This window comes from Pelophylax lessonae, assembly GCF_965119305.1.
Source record: "Pelophylax lessonae genome assembly, chromosome: 3".
Taxonomy (NCBI): domain Eukaryota; kingdom Metazoa; phylum Chordata; class Amphibia; order Anura; family Ranidae; genus Pelophylax; species Pelophylax lessonae.
The window spans coordinates 377,442,081-377,456,373 of NC_138770.1; the positions used below are offsets into that span (position 1 = coordinate 377,442,081).

Genomic DNA, 14,293 nt, shown 5'->3' on the forward strand with positions numbered 1-14,293 from the left:
TCCTTCTCAATCCCTTTTGTCCCTTGGATTATGCTTCCTTGTAAAAGGAATTTTTTATTTATTTAAATTTTTATTTATTCACCTTTTATTTTTTGCTGCTTGGATCTTCTTATTTATTTAAAAATCTTCCAGATCCTTTTGCTTGGGGTTGCCTTCATTTGTTCGCACGTAAAGTGTGTATTTATTTGGCTATGCTTGACATATTTAAAATGCTGTTATATGTATTTATGTAATTTACATGTATTTACCAACAAGCATCGGGTAGTGTCCATGGGTTTTCATGATGCTGCGTTTATGCTGTATGGATTTGGGACAAGGATTGGCCCCCTTTTTTAACATTTCCATTATGTGGACATTTCATGTAATGTCACATAGGTGAACTTTTATCATTGTTTATTTATTTTAGAAGGGCTTGGACAGTATCTAGTAATATAGAGATTACGATCTAATCTATCCTTACTTTTGCCCAAATTACTTTTTTGTCTGCCCCGGTAGACTTATTTAAATACTAGTGTCTATTCATATTATTGTGATTATGCTATATGGATCAGGTTCCCTTTTCCACTTTGCCAGCATTTAGTATGGCAGATTGGGCGTTTGCCCATTTGTGAAGTTTTTGTGATATTGAGGCTAATTGCATATCGTTTGTCAGTATAATTGATTACAGCATCATGGGGGCTTTTGGACCAACACGATGTTTGTTTTGCAATGTAGCTTTCTGTCTAAAATGGCATATTGATACGGACCTAGCTCCTTCCGGTGGCTTTGTTTTTGAGATTATGTGTTTTTTCTTTTGCCTGCCTTGGTGTTAAACCTCTTAGGTAGTGGCATTCCATTAGTTAAGATGGCGGCTTCCGTCCCGTGTGACAGCGGAGGAGGTGGTCTGTTGTTTGTTATTTAAGTGGTGCGTCAGCGCGCCGCCCGCATCCCCTGGAAGACGTGAGGTGTCACGAAACGGCGTAGGGAAGGCGTGCTGACGTCACCACGACGCGACCCGGAAGTCGGGCGGCATTAGACTATTACAAGCGCTTGTTCTTATATACAATGTAAGTGTTTCTTTTAACCTATGTTTAATAAACTTGTGTGGACGTACTACGCTATCGTACCCTTCTTTTTTTGGAACGTGGAACACCGAGAGGCTCCTATTTCAGCTCGGGGTCATCCGCCCAAGAATAGTGGTATTACGCTACACACGGTCGATTTTGGTTGGCCCAATTGTGGACATGTGTGTTATGCTCATAATCCTATGAGCTCTGGTAAGCAGATCTTGAGCTCTTTGCATGTGGCACCTGTGGAATTAGACACGTTGAAAGCGGTGTGTGGTTTCATCCTTTTCACTGGACACCTATTCAACCTTATGGACTTTTTTGATGGACTATTTCTCACATCTGTATTTATGCCTGCTGACAATTTGTGACATACATGTGTCTGTGTTGCAGGAGAATTTATTTGACATAGTACCATCTGTTATTGTGGGTTTACCTTATTTTGTTCATACTGGGTGACTCTGGTTTTCCATCAATTTAGCGCAGCTCTCCCTTTACATCTTCTACTTAGTGACTCCCACTACAGCTGCTGCTTTTTCTTTGGCTTAGCGCGGTTATTTACTTTATATTGTTCATAAAGATATTGGCTACCGTGGGAGCATACTTCGCTCCCATGGCTACTCCTCTTATCTGTCTATAAAAATGATTATTGTGCCAGAAATAATTGTTGCCCATAGCCATTTCTAGTATATCCAACATAAATTTTATCTGTGGGGGAGGTCATTTATTATCCTCTTCCTATTCCCATTTAACTGCTGCTAGGGCATCTCTCTGATTAATATTTGTGTAAAGTGAATCGACATCCACACTAGCTAAAATAGTATGTTCTGTGACAGTAAGTCCATCAATAAAATTCAACACATCTTTGCTGTCTTTCAAGTAGGAAATAGACTTTTGAACTAGGGGCTGGAGAAAATGATCCAAATATTCTCCAGTCCTGGAATATAAAGACTCTACCCCATTGATGATGGTTCTCCCTGGTGGTTTCGTGGGATTTTTATGGACCTGATAAATGATAGGCATTTTTGGGGCATCCGTAACTAAGTATCTAATTTCTTTCTTATCCAATATGTTATCTTTATATGCTTTTTTTATTTTCCTAGTTAGCATGGCTTTAAGTTTGTTCAGTGGGTCCCCTTTCAATTTTTCATAAGTATCCCGATCATTCACTATGCGATTAAGTTAAGTCATATAATCTGTTTTGTTTAAAATCACAATCCCCCCGCCCCCCCTTGTCTGCAGGTCTGATCACTACGTCTCTCTTTTTTTCAAGGGCCCTAATGCCTTGTTGTATATGTCTACTACCTTTAACTGGATGTATGCTAATATGTTCAATGTCCTGTTCGACCATCATTTTGAATACTATGATATGATATGAGTATTGTATATATACCAGGTTATAACCACCAAATATGGAACATATTTTCAGTGGTATTAACCATAAAGGCACTGGTGGGCAGCTTCTAGGGTAGCAAGTGTACAGGGAAAAAGCACCAAGCCTCAATATTTACAAATTGGGATTAAAGTTTCCTCTTCTAATCCCCTCTGGACATTTGGGGCTAATGCTGGCCATATACTATACAAAAGATTAATCAAACCCATTTTTGAAAAAAACGAACATTTAGCCGTGAGAGCAAACGATTGTGCCATCATGTAATGACCGATAAATCGTTCAATGGACAAAAATGTATCTGTTTTTTGTTTTTTGTTTTTTACATATACCTAGTGCAAACAGTGTGGACGAGAAACACATTAACCTTTCAATTTATTGTTTGTTCGGCAGAAAATTTCAAAAGGAAACATGACATTTTTTCTTCCCTTTCACTTGTTAAATGGTTTTCACTGTTAAAAGTAGTTCTGAATGTAAAGCAGGCTATAAGCTTTCTCCAATAGCACATTCTGTCTTTATTTTTTTTTACAAAAACTACTATAACACAAGGGGCATTTTTGGTACAAAATGGCTGATGCCTAGGGCAACATGAAGTATACATAGGGCTCTGCCTACCTTTTACTTTTTGCCAACTGTCCAATATCTGTCCTTTTAAACTCAAAACATTGCAATGATATCGCTATAACAATTTGCTAAAACTTATAAATGTATTCATGGAATCATATTATTAACTAAATGTTTTTTATCATTTGACTGTATATGTATGCATTTAGTAGAAGCATGTGTTTCTAGGTCAGTGCTGCCTGCATACTATTGTTTTTGTGACTTTTTTTTTTTTTTTTGTATTTAAAAAAAACATACATTTGCAATTTTTACAAAAACTAGAACATTTTGTAAAAAAAAAAAAATATATATATATATATATATATATATATATATATATATATAAAATAAAGAATTATAAGATCACCCCATCAGCATCTGCTTTATATCAGAAATGTCCCTGTTCAATTTTGTCTCTAGGGAAAGTTGCAAGTTGACCTCTAGAGGAGGAATTGCTAGCACAAGAGAAAAACTAATGAAAATGTACTCCAAAGGGGTGATTTAATGGAGAACACCAGGATATGTTCTACCTAATTTATGGAGCAGAAAGCCTTTCTTATGTACTTTACTGCAAATTGAGATATAACAAATAACACCTTTTAAAAAGTTTTACTTTTTGATCTATAGCATCCATACTATTTGGCAATTGTTTGCTTATTGTCAGTAGTGGGAGTTGCATTACATATTATTGTAATGGTGATAGATGGATGTTATTAATATATGTTCATTTCTCACACTGGATGCTATGTGATTTGCTGAAACTCTGCAAACCACACAATAAAAAGATGTCAAAGGTACCATGATAATAGAGCATTAAAGTACAATTTAACGTCAAGTAAAAATCACTTAAAACACATTCCAGGTGTATCAAAATATATTGGCGTACAACGTCTTACAGTTATTTTCTGAAGAAAGCAGCCTTAGCCTGAGTAGAAAAGCCTGGCCACCATGCTGCAGAAAAGAACCCTTGCACCTTGCATGAAAGCAGTGGTGATCCTGCAGAGGTCTGAGAGCTACAGAGCAATCAGCAAAGCTCACACTCCCTGCTGATCATAAAGCTCTAGTTTAGGGGGTGGTGTATTGAACTTCTGCAGGGAGATCACTTACACTCAGACGGCAAGAGTCCTTCTTTTCAGCATGCTGGCAGGAAGCAGGCTTTTCTACTCAGGATCTAGCAGCTTTGTAAAGAAAACAACTATAGAAAGCAGTCATTAACCTTTACTTTTAGTAATCATATTTGGTGTCCAAGCACCTTGAACCTGTAGTGCAAAAATACCTGTACTGGGGAAGAATCAAATACTGGCACAAGGCTTTGACAAGTTGAGGACACAGCCAGTAGCTAGGCTTTGTAGATGGACAGGGCAGGAGGTGACATGGGCTGCTAGACTGGTGGAACCTGGTACAGGCCTCAAAACGCTGCATGTCTGGGAGTGGTGTCCTCTATGCAAACGGAGTGTACAGTGCCATCAGTGTAACAGAGTCAGCGGAGAGAGCAAGGAGTTAAGTGTCATTGCAGCTCGCTTCTAAGTCTGTGAGATGTGCCTTAATGTTGACTGTCACATGTCCGGAGATCCCAGCCTGAAGTTCAGGCATTAGGGAATGCAGTTCCACTTGTCCCCACTCACCTAAGCCCCACCTAAAGACCAAGAAGGAGTAAAAAGAGGGGGGGGGGTTTACCTATCCCAAATTTTGGGTGTTTTACATGGCTGAGATTAGGTTGTTGAGTACAGTGTTGTCCTCAAGAATACTGAGGATTCTCTGCATCTTATGCTCAAATGCATCAGCAAGGAGCCCATGATTTGGATCATAAAAGACAGGAACCACAAATGGCCACCCTCTTAGATCCCTAATACTAGATTAAAATGGCCAGTCTGAGCTCAAAATGCAGCATTTTAAGGAAATTTGGCATAACAAGGAAAGATCCCCCTTATGACTATGTATCCTTAACCCTTTGATCCCTTAAAGGTGGAGCAGCTGTGGCAGCAGTTGCCTCAGTGCCGTTTTTCTAATTTTTCTTAAACCACAGCTGCTAGACCTGGATGCAATCACAGGCTGTAAACCACGATGACTGACTACACTGGGTCCTGAGCTAATGCAGAGACTCTTAGCAGCAAGGACCCCATGGACATTTTTTGGTGTCCAGGCTGAACCATTGGCAGGAGTTTGCACAGTATGTGATAGAGCTTCTGGCTTGCCTTACAGCCAGTGTGCTGTTTGAGAAGGCCTTCAGTGCAGCAGGAGGTTTTGTTATAGAGAGGTTAATCCATCTGTCACCCGCCGCCGCCAGTGTGGACTAGGACAATTTCAATAAAATGAACCAGTCTTGGATTACCAGTGACTACGAACCACTGCAGCTGACACTAAACTTTAAAGTGTCAAAAAAAAGAAAAACAGAAAAAAAAAAAACGCCAGAAACCACTATCAGCTTTTGACACCTCTCCTGGCCTATTCCAGTGCTACAGGACTTTAACCACTTTACCACTAGAGGATTTTGCTGTCTTACGTCTGGGCCACTTTTTGTGATTCGGCACTGTGCGACTTTAACGGACAATTGCGCGGTTGTGCGATGCCATACCCAAACTAAATTTACGTCCTTTTTTTCCCACAAACAGAGCTTTCTTTTGGTGGTATTTGATCACCTGTGCGATTTTTACTTTTTGCGCTATAAACAAAAAAAGAGCGTTTATTTTGAAAAAATAACAATATTTTTCACATTTTTTTATATGAAATTCCCCCCAAAAAAATGTAAAAATCAATTTTTTTTTACATTTTTGGCCAATTTGTTTTATGCTACCTATGTTTGGTAAAAAAAATCACAATAAGCGGATTTTGATTGGTTTGCGCAAAAGGTATTGCGTTTACTAACAAAGGGAAAGATTTTTGTCATTTTTGGTGGGTTTTTTTTACAGGTAATGGCGGCGATCTGCGATTTTTTTTGCGGGACTGCGACATTGCGGCAGACAGATCGGACCCTTGACTGACATTTTTGACACTTTTGGGGGTACCAGTGATATTACTGCAGTAATCAGTGCTATATATATGCACTGTTACTGTAAAAATGACACTGGCAGGGAAGGGGTTAAATTTATTGGAGAGGGAGGGGTTAATGTATGCCTGGTGCTTACTGACGTGTGGGGGGGGGGAGGTGACTGTGTGACACAAGGACAGATCGAGGGTTCAACTATGCTGAACCCTGCAATCTGACCCTGCCTGTCACTTCAGAGATCCGCCCGCTTGTGTTTACACAGGCGGGCGGATCTCCACACTTGATTCCCCGACGATCGGGGAAGAGCAGCGGCGATCGCCGCTGCTCCTCCCCTGGCCCGACTCCCGCTGTGACTGAACACAGCGGGAGCGAGCCTCCGGTGGCGCGCACGCGCCGCCGAGAAAGGAGAGTGTCTGACGACGTAGGTCTACGTCGTCAGACGATAACGAACCACTTTGCCGCAGTAGGCTCAACGTGAGCAGATGGCAAGTGGTTAAAGGTGCAAGACAATTTTTCAGCAGCTTGACCTCTATTGTTTGCTGAAGGATACATCCTGCACTGTGCCTCACTGTTTGTGGCCTATTCTGGTGCTTTGGTACTGTAAGAGTATCACTCAATGTTTCCACAGCTTAATGTCAGCTGCAAAATTTCTAATGTTTGCTACAGGGTAAATCCTGCATTGCCCCTCGGAATTTTATGATTAAACCTAAAACCTGTATAGTCTCTTTATCTTATTTTGTGGCCTAAAGCAGGCCATAGAGTATGCGGTTTTCTTTCCTGCTAATAATCTAACATGCTGGTTGCACTTAAGTTGATCAATAGATCAACTTGGGTACAATCTGCCTGCCCGTATATGGATCAAATCTCGGCCGATCCCTGGTAAACCGGCTGAGATTCGATGCATCTATGGCCGGCTTAACCAAGTTGCTTAAATACTGTACAATAATACACTCTTGATTTCTAGACAAAAAACCCGTCTTTTCTCACTCTCTCAAATTGCGGCTTAGTCAACCTTCTCACATTCTATCCAGCCACTCTAAAATATTTGTGGCTATTGTCTCCAGATACTAATTTTTATTGCAAGATAAAGCGTGCCATGTCTCACTTTATTTGTTGCCTTTATTTTGGGTCCATGTACTGTCCTGATGCTAGCCAGTTTCTACCAAACACATGCCTGAGGCCTATATTTTGATTATTTTTGGAAGAATCTGGGGAATAGGAATGGTAGGGATTTTGTAGAAAGGGGGGTTTTGGCTTTGAAGCCTTTTTTGTAAATTCTACATTGACTTGAAATTATTTTGAATGCAGTGTGGTACTGTAAAAAAAAAAAAAGTCTTTGACTTTACTTTCTTTAAGCCAAAATTCCCCTTTTTATTGTGGCTGCTATGCTTAAAGGTCAATGCAGGTCTATTACCCAAAAATCTGGTTCGTTGCCAAAACTACTTTAAAAAAAAGCCTTTTTCAAGTTGAAATTATTAAGATTGCGGTGCTGCGCATGTATTTAGGCCATGTTAAATGTAAAAGTTAAATAAAACAATGACACCTCCAAAATGTGTGATGCCAAATTAAGAAGTCACTGACAGTGTCCCATAAAACTGTACTGTTCTGTAACACCATATACAGCTTAGAGGCATCTCCCAAGCATGTATTTGAAAGCATTGGTATTTTTTTCCATATTGTACTTAAAGCCGCATTAAAAAGGTCCAGTTCCCACCTTACAATGTTCTGAAAAACCTATTTTGCTCTCTTAATTGTTGTCTATGGCAGTGCCCAGATCCCCATACAATCTATTTTTACAACAGTTTGCCTACTAGCCCGAAAAGGGGATTCATTTAACAGCAGGATTCACTCTAAAAGACTTCTGTGGGATTCGCCACAAAGTTTGGGTTCGCTGAACTTCGAACCAGATTTGCCAAATCCTCAGTAAATTGACTTGCTCATCCCTTGTCCTAATTGTCCTGTTTTTACAAATGAATGTACTAGTATTTCCAGAAAGCATGAAGAATATTGCCTCTAAACACTTAATCTAGATGTCAGACAGTATGAACTGTCTGCCCTAGATATGCCTATGAAGTCAGTCAGTATAATTATCAGTTAACTGAATCAGCCAGACTTGTAATCAGTATATGTCAGCATCACTTAGTGTAATAAGTGGAGAAATTAAGAAAACTAATGAATTTCTCTATAAGAGAGGAAGCAGATTAACTGAGAAAAATCTACACTAAATTTTAAAGGAACTTTTTTTTCTGAAGAAATAAATGTAAAAGCTTAACCTTTTAACATATGTTGCAGTTTAGCATTATACTCATATAAATAGTACTAAAATACACCAATCAGTCATAACTTTATGATCACCAACCCAATATCTTAGGTCCCCTTTTTGCCACCAAAACAGCCCTCATCACGGCATGAACCCCACTTGACCTCCAAAGGTACGCTGTGGTATCTGCCACCAAGCTGTCAGTAACATTCTTTAAAGGATAAATTCACCTTTCATACCAAGTTATATGTTACACCCATATTCGGGGTGTAACATGTAACATGTTATGGATGGACCAGCCCCTGCACCTCCCTGATCCCAGCTGTGACAGCTAGCGGGGTTCTTTTCCCTCCCTGCTAGCTTTCACAGTTTAAAAAACCTGGCCTAGCGGGGCTTTACCCCTGCTTGGCTGCGTCAATGATTGACAGGGCTCTGTGCATGGAAAACTACAAGGTCCGGCAGTCTTTGCAGCTGTCAGCTTGTAATTTTCAATGAACTACCTTGGCGCTGTGGAGCGTTGTGGTAGTTCATTTATGCTTCCTGTCAGATTGTATCTGTTTGCCTGTACAGGATGTACGGTGAAGGAGATACGTTGGCAAATCTGCTGGAGACCTGCATGGCTGATTGCGGGTGCAGTGCTTTATAGGCTCCAAAAAAATGAAACGTATCCTTTAAGCCCTGTACGTTGCGAGGTGGGGCCTCCATGAATCAGACTTGTTTTCCCAGCACATCCCACAGATGCTCAATTGGATTGAGATCTTTAAGTATTGGGAGGCCAAGTCAACAACAAGTCAATAACTTGAACTTGTTGTTGTGTTCCTCAAACCATTCTTGAACCATTTTTTTTGCAGTGTGACAGGGCGCTTTATCCTACTGAAAGAAGCCAAAGCCATCAGGGAATACAGTTTCCTTGAAGGGGTTTACTTGGTCAGCAAAAATGTTTAGATAGGTGGTACATGTCAAGTAGCATCCACGTGAATGGCAGGACCAACATTTCCCAACAGAACTCTGCCCAAAGCATCCCTCTGCCCTGCTGGCTTGCCTTTTTTCCATAGTGCAGCCTGGTGCCATCTCTTTCCCAGGTAAGTGACGCACATGATGTAAAAGAAAATGTGATTCATTAGACCAGGCCACCTTCAGGCTCACATGCCCATTGTAGGCGCTTTTGGCTGTGGACAGGGGTCAGCATGGGCACTCGGACCAGTCTGTGGCTATGCAGCCCCATAAGGAACGAACTGCAATAACTTTTTTCCTGCTCTCAACACACCAACTTCAAGGACAACATGTTCACTTTCTGCCTATTATATCCCACACACTTTTAGAGGCTATTGTAATAATATATTATTCACCTAACCTGTCAGTGGTCCTGACTGATGCATGTATAGTATTTTACTGCAGCCTTTTTCAACCAGAGTGCCCGGGCACCCTGGGATACCTTGAGTTTTCTTCAGGGGTGCCTTGGTAAAATTCCTAAAAATTGCCCAAAAATTGTATATAAGCTGATGTGTGGTTGAAGGCTGCCTTTTTGTTACACTAAGTCACAGGTTTTCATTGTGCACCATTACAACCTTCTAGCTGCCAGCATCTTAACAACCAATGGTGTTATCAATCGATGAGGAGGATGTCAATGGCCTGCATAGCATCCTTGTTTGACCCTCCCCTGACCGTTGGGGTCACATTAGCTGAGTGATGTAGAAAAACTGAGGCAGAAGAAACATTGTAATACTAGTCAGTACCAGTTTGCAAACGTGTACAGTATTTGCTTTGGAATAATAAATCACCTCCAACGTTGGGTGTCCTACTTGAACTTGTGGATGTTGCTGCATTATGTAAAACTGTTAGAATAGTTTTTACATTTTAGAATGGTGTGCCTCGAGACTGTCCATAATTTTTAAAGGGTGCTTCGAGACTGTCCATAATTTTTAAAGGGTGCTTCGAGACTGTCCATAATTTTTAAAGGGTGCTTCGAGACTGTCCATAATTTTTAAAGGGTGCTTCGAGACTGTCCATAATTTTTAAAGGGTGCTTCGAGATTGGCCATAATTTTTAAAGGGTGCCTCGAGACTGTCCATAATTTTTAAAGGGTGCTTCGAGATTGGCCATAATTTTTAAAGGGTGCCTCGAGACTGTCCATAATTTTTAAAGGGTGCCTCGAGATTGGCCATCATTTTTAAAGGGTGCCTCGAGATTGGCCATCATTTTTAAAGGGTGCCTGGAGATTGACCATCATTTTTAAAGGGTGCCTCGAGATTAGCCATCATTTTTAAAGGGTGCCTTGACTGAAAAAAGGTTGAGAAACACTGATTTACAGTATGTGAACAGTACAAGCAAACCTCAAATCAATAAGGTATCTGATAACTAGTGAAACAAAGCAAAGCATTTAATGAGACATCCATTGGCACTATTATATTATCCCTGTATATAAATAATGAACACATACAGTTGAAATGTATTCTTAAACACAGTAACAGCCCTGCTGCTGAGCATTGTTAGCTCATGACTGTCCTAAACTGTGCCAGGTACAAAAAAAAAAAAAAACACTGAAACAGTTCCAATCTGCAAGCTGAACGGAAAATTTTGTTCTAAATATGAATAGTTGTACTTTTTGTTTCTGGGTGCTCACACTGGAAGTAAATGACCTTTTACAAGGTGTCTTGTACTTGAGCAAAAAAACTGAAGGTCATCTCCAATGAAGTCCTGATTCTGTGGGCAGAACACACAGCAGCCATTACATGAAATGTAGACTGATCCGATACTGAACCATCTTCTTTATCCACAGAAATATGCACCTCATGGGAACTACCTTCCAATCTTCCAAAGAGGCATATCTACAACTTAGAATTACAAAATAAGTATCTGGATATTCTCTCTTAGGGCTTGTTTATACACGCCGCAAGCTATGCTATGCTTCTGAAAAGTGAACTGAACGTGGCATTTGACAGGCAGTGAATGGGCAATATGTCACCTTCTCACTGCCTGTTTTAACATCCAAAATGCCACGTCATCATGCAGCAACTGCATGCATTGCACACAGTTGCAGGGCAGTTGCAGCGTAGTCCCATTCCTTTGAATGGGTCATGTTTAGTAGGTGGTATTGCCTGCTGAATTTGACAAGGGGTTTAATTTCTGCTTCTATCATGAAGAAATCCATGGCGACCATGACGTGTACAGCTCTGGCCGCTGCCTTTTCAGCTTAAGGGGGAGCAGATGATGGGGTGTGGCAAAGATGCAGCTCAACCATGTAGGCCAACAAGCCCTTATATAAGCGATAGAAAAGATTAGGTGCACCAGGTTTGTAAACCTGTAGGCTTCTGTTATACTTCAATGCGACCCCATGATACTGTCTGTTTGGGAACTAGCTGTGTATTGTCCATATCTGAATACTTTTCTACATCATTGACTGTATCTAAAATCTTTAATAAAAACGTATTGAAAAATGAAACAATTAAGTGCACCGAATACATTTTCTGTAATATTTCATATTCTATTAAAGCAGTTTCATAGCTTTCCGGTAATCTATACAATAACTGAATATTTCCTTGTATTTAGCTGCCATTCTGTTATGGATAACGAAGCCTTTGACTGCCAGAGCTGTAAGGAATCTCTCTATGGAAAGAAATACACCGTAAAGGATGACAACCCCTACTGCATCAAATGCTTTGAAAACCTTTTTGCAAATATATGTGAAGGATGTAAAAAACCCATTGAATGTGACTCCAAGGTAATACTGACATTTATGTATGGACCTCATTTTGAATACTCTGTTTGCCTTATATATCGGAGCATAAGTGAGATAAGATTAAATATTGTAGAACAGACTAAGACAATGCAAAACCTTTTTTTACTTTGAGTGCCGGTTCACACTACTGCGGGTGCGCTGATAGCATGTAATTCGGAGCACACTGCTCCTTCATTACATGCGATTGGATGTGCGGATGCAAATTCAGCCATACACTTTGTATGGCTAAATTCGCACTGCACCCGCACAAAAGACGCACAGGACCCTTTTTTTCAGCCGCATCAGAATCGGATCGCACAGTGGTTCACACTTGTGCGATCCGATCCTGTGCGAACTGTCAGATGGCACTGCGATATGCGATCAAACTGGGTGTGTCGTTAACATTTAATTGACACCCCCTGCGTATCGCATATGGCAGTGTGAACTGCCTCTTGTGCTGATGCGATGCGGGAACAGGCTGCGAATTCGCAGCCTTCCCGCATTGCACAAGTGTGAACCGGCACTAATATTTATGCGGCCGTTGCTGACTACCCAGATAGAAAGGATAACTTGCCACAAGTGTGTGACAGTGTTGAATTGTAAGTCTTGTTAACTTGCTGCACATTTTCCATGAAAAGTTGTACACTTGCAGAACACTTGAAGCACAAGTTCTAGTTGACATTTTTCTACTTTGTAGCAAATTTGCGCGGCAAGTCTCTAGCAAGAGCAAAGTTGCAGTGGTGAGTTTACAGTAAGAGCTCTGCGAGTCTACAGCATGAAAATTCTGCCACAGTGACCCCTGTGGTGGGAAGACTATTGCACAACATAACTGAACCACAACTTGCAGAATGTTTGCAAAGAAAGTAGATCTGGAGTCATGTAATGCGGACTTGCTGCAATTGTGCAACAACCTTGTGAAGCCTGGCAAGTCTAGCAATAGCTTACCAAGTCTGTGTCAAACTTGCGACACAATTGCTTGCTAACTGGGTAATGAGCGTAGACAACCATTAGTTTGGTGTCTTTCATTTAGCTATCCCAAACATTTGCCCAGAGCAGCATTGACTTAAACTTCAAGAATCTGTTCTGTGTCTGTATAGCCCATAGAATAATTTGGGAAGGATTTTTCTAGATTGATTTTATTCACATTGTAACAATAAACTGTACACTGCCACATTTTGTCAGAAACAAGTTCTGTTATCCAATTAATGAATTACTGAAAGTGCAAACATCTTGTAGTAGGTGACAGATTCTTTCTAAATGGAATCTAACTTTTACTCTACATATCCATTTAAATTAATAGTTTCTATATATATTTATGCACATGGGAATATCTGTATTTGCAAATTTGATATAAAGGCTGTACTTTCTGAAGCTGAACAGTAATTGCGTTAATTGTCCTCTTCCTTCAGTTAAGGTCTGTCATTCTGCTTGGTCTTATGACAAACAGTTGCCTTTATGTAGTGGTATGGCTATATCTTGGCTTATGTACAGTCGGTATAGAAAAGAATCACCCCCTTTAAAATAATCACAGTTTGTTGCTTTGCAGCATGAAATGAAAACAGACACGGATTTCGTTTTACCCAGCTGTTTTTACTCAGTGCAACTTATAACATCCAAGTGAAAGATATAACACCAACATGTCAGACAAAAAAAAAAAATGTAAAAACAGAATCACTGAGTTGGAAAAAGGTTTTCCCCCACTTATTTCTGTATTTTGTTTAACCACCTCAAAACTATCTAATTTGAGAGCAGCTCTCACTACAATGTGCTTCACCCATCAAAAGAAATAAAAATATATAAATAAGTGCAGCGCTTTGCCAAATATAAAATTCTTGCCAGAAAATATCACAATAACATAAAATATCTTCCTAGAAATGTATATATACACTTTATTACCAAAAGTATTGGGACGCCTCCCTTTACACACACATGAACTTTAATGGTATCCCAGTCTTATGCCCCGTACACACATGCAGATTGTCGGCCGAAAAGATTCGGCCGACGACTGATCGGCCGATTGTAGGCTTGTTAGTATGATGCTTCCGACAGCCGACAGCGCACTTTCGGCCGAACAGAATCTGTCGTGCAAGCATTAAAATTTTTGTAGGCCAACACCAGAACGGCCGATTGTTCCTCAGTCAGTACAGAATTCGGCCGACAGACAGCAGATTTGCAAGACTGGGCATGCTCAGAAAAGAAAAAACACACGGAAAGTTAACCATCACATGACATCACTTCTGCAGTCAGCGGACAAAATTCGTGTGCAGTCTTTTGCACTTTTCAGCGGACA

At 40.3% G+C, this 14,293-nt stretch overlaps 1 protein-coding gene across 1 annotated transcript in view; it reads left to right on the forward strand.

The window, feature by feature from the left end:
* FHL5 (four and a half LIM domains 5) overlaps positions 1-14,293 on the forward strand; it is a 100,286-nt gene that overhangs the window by 50,842 nt on the left and 35,151 nt on the right. Inside the window, exon 2 of the mRNA XM_082251971.1 lies at positions 11,835-12,006. Coding sequence (XP_082108097.1) covers positions 11,848-12,006 — 159 coding nt within the window. The 5' untranslated portion in view covers positions 11,835-11,847. The remainder of the gene's footprint in view (positions 1-11,834; positions 12,007-14,293) is intronic.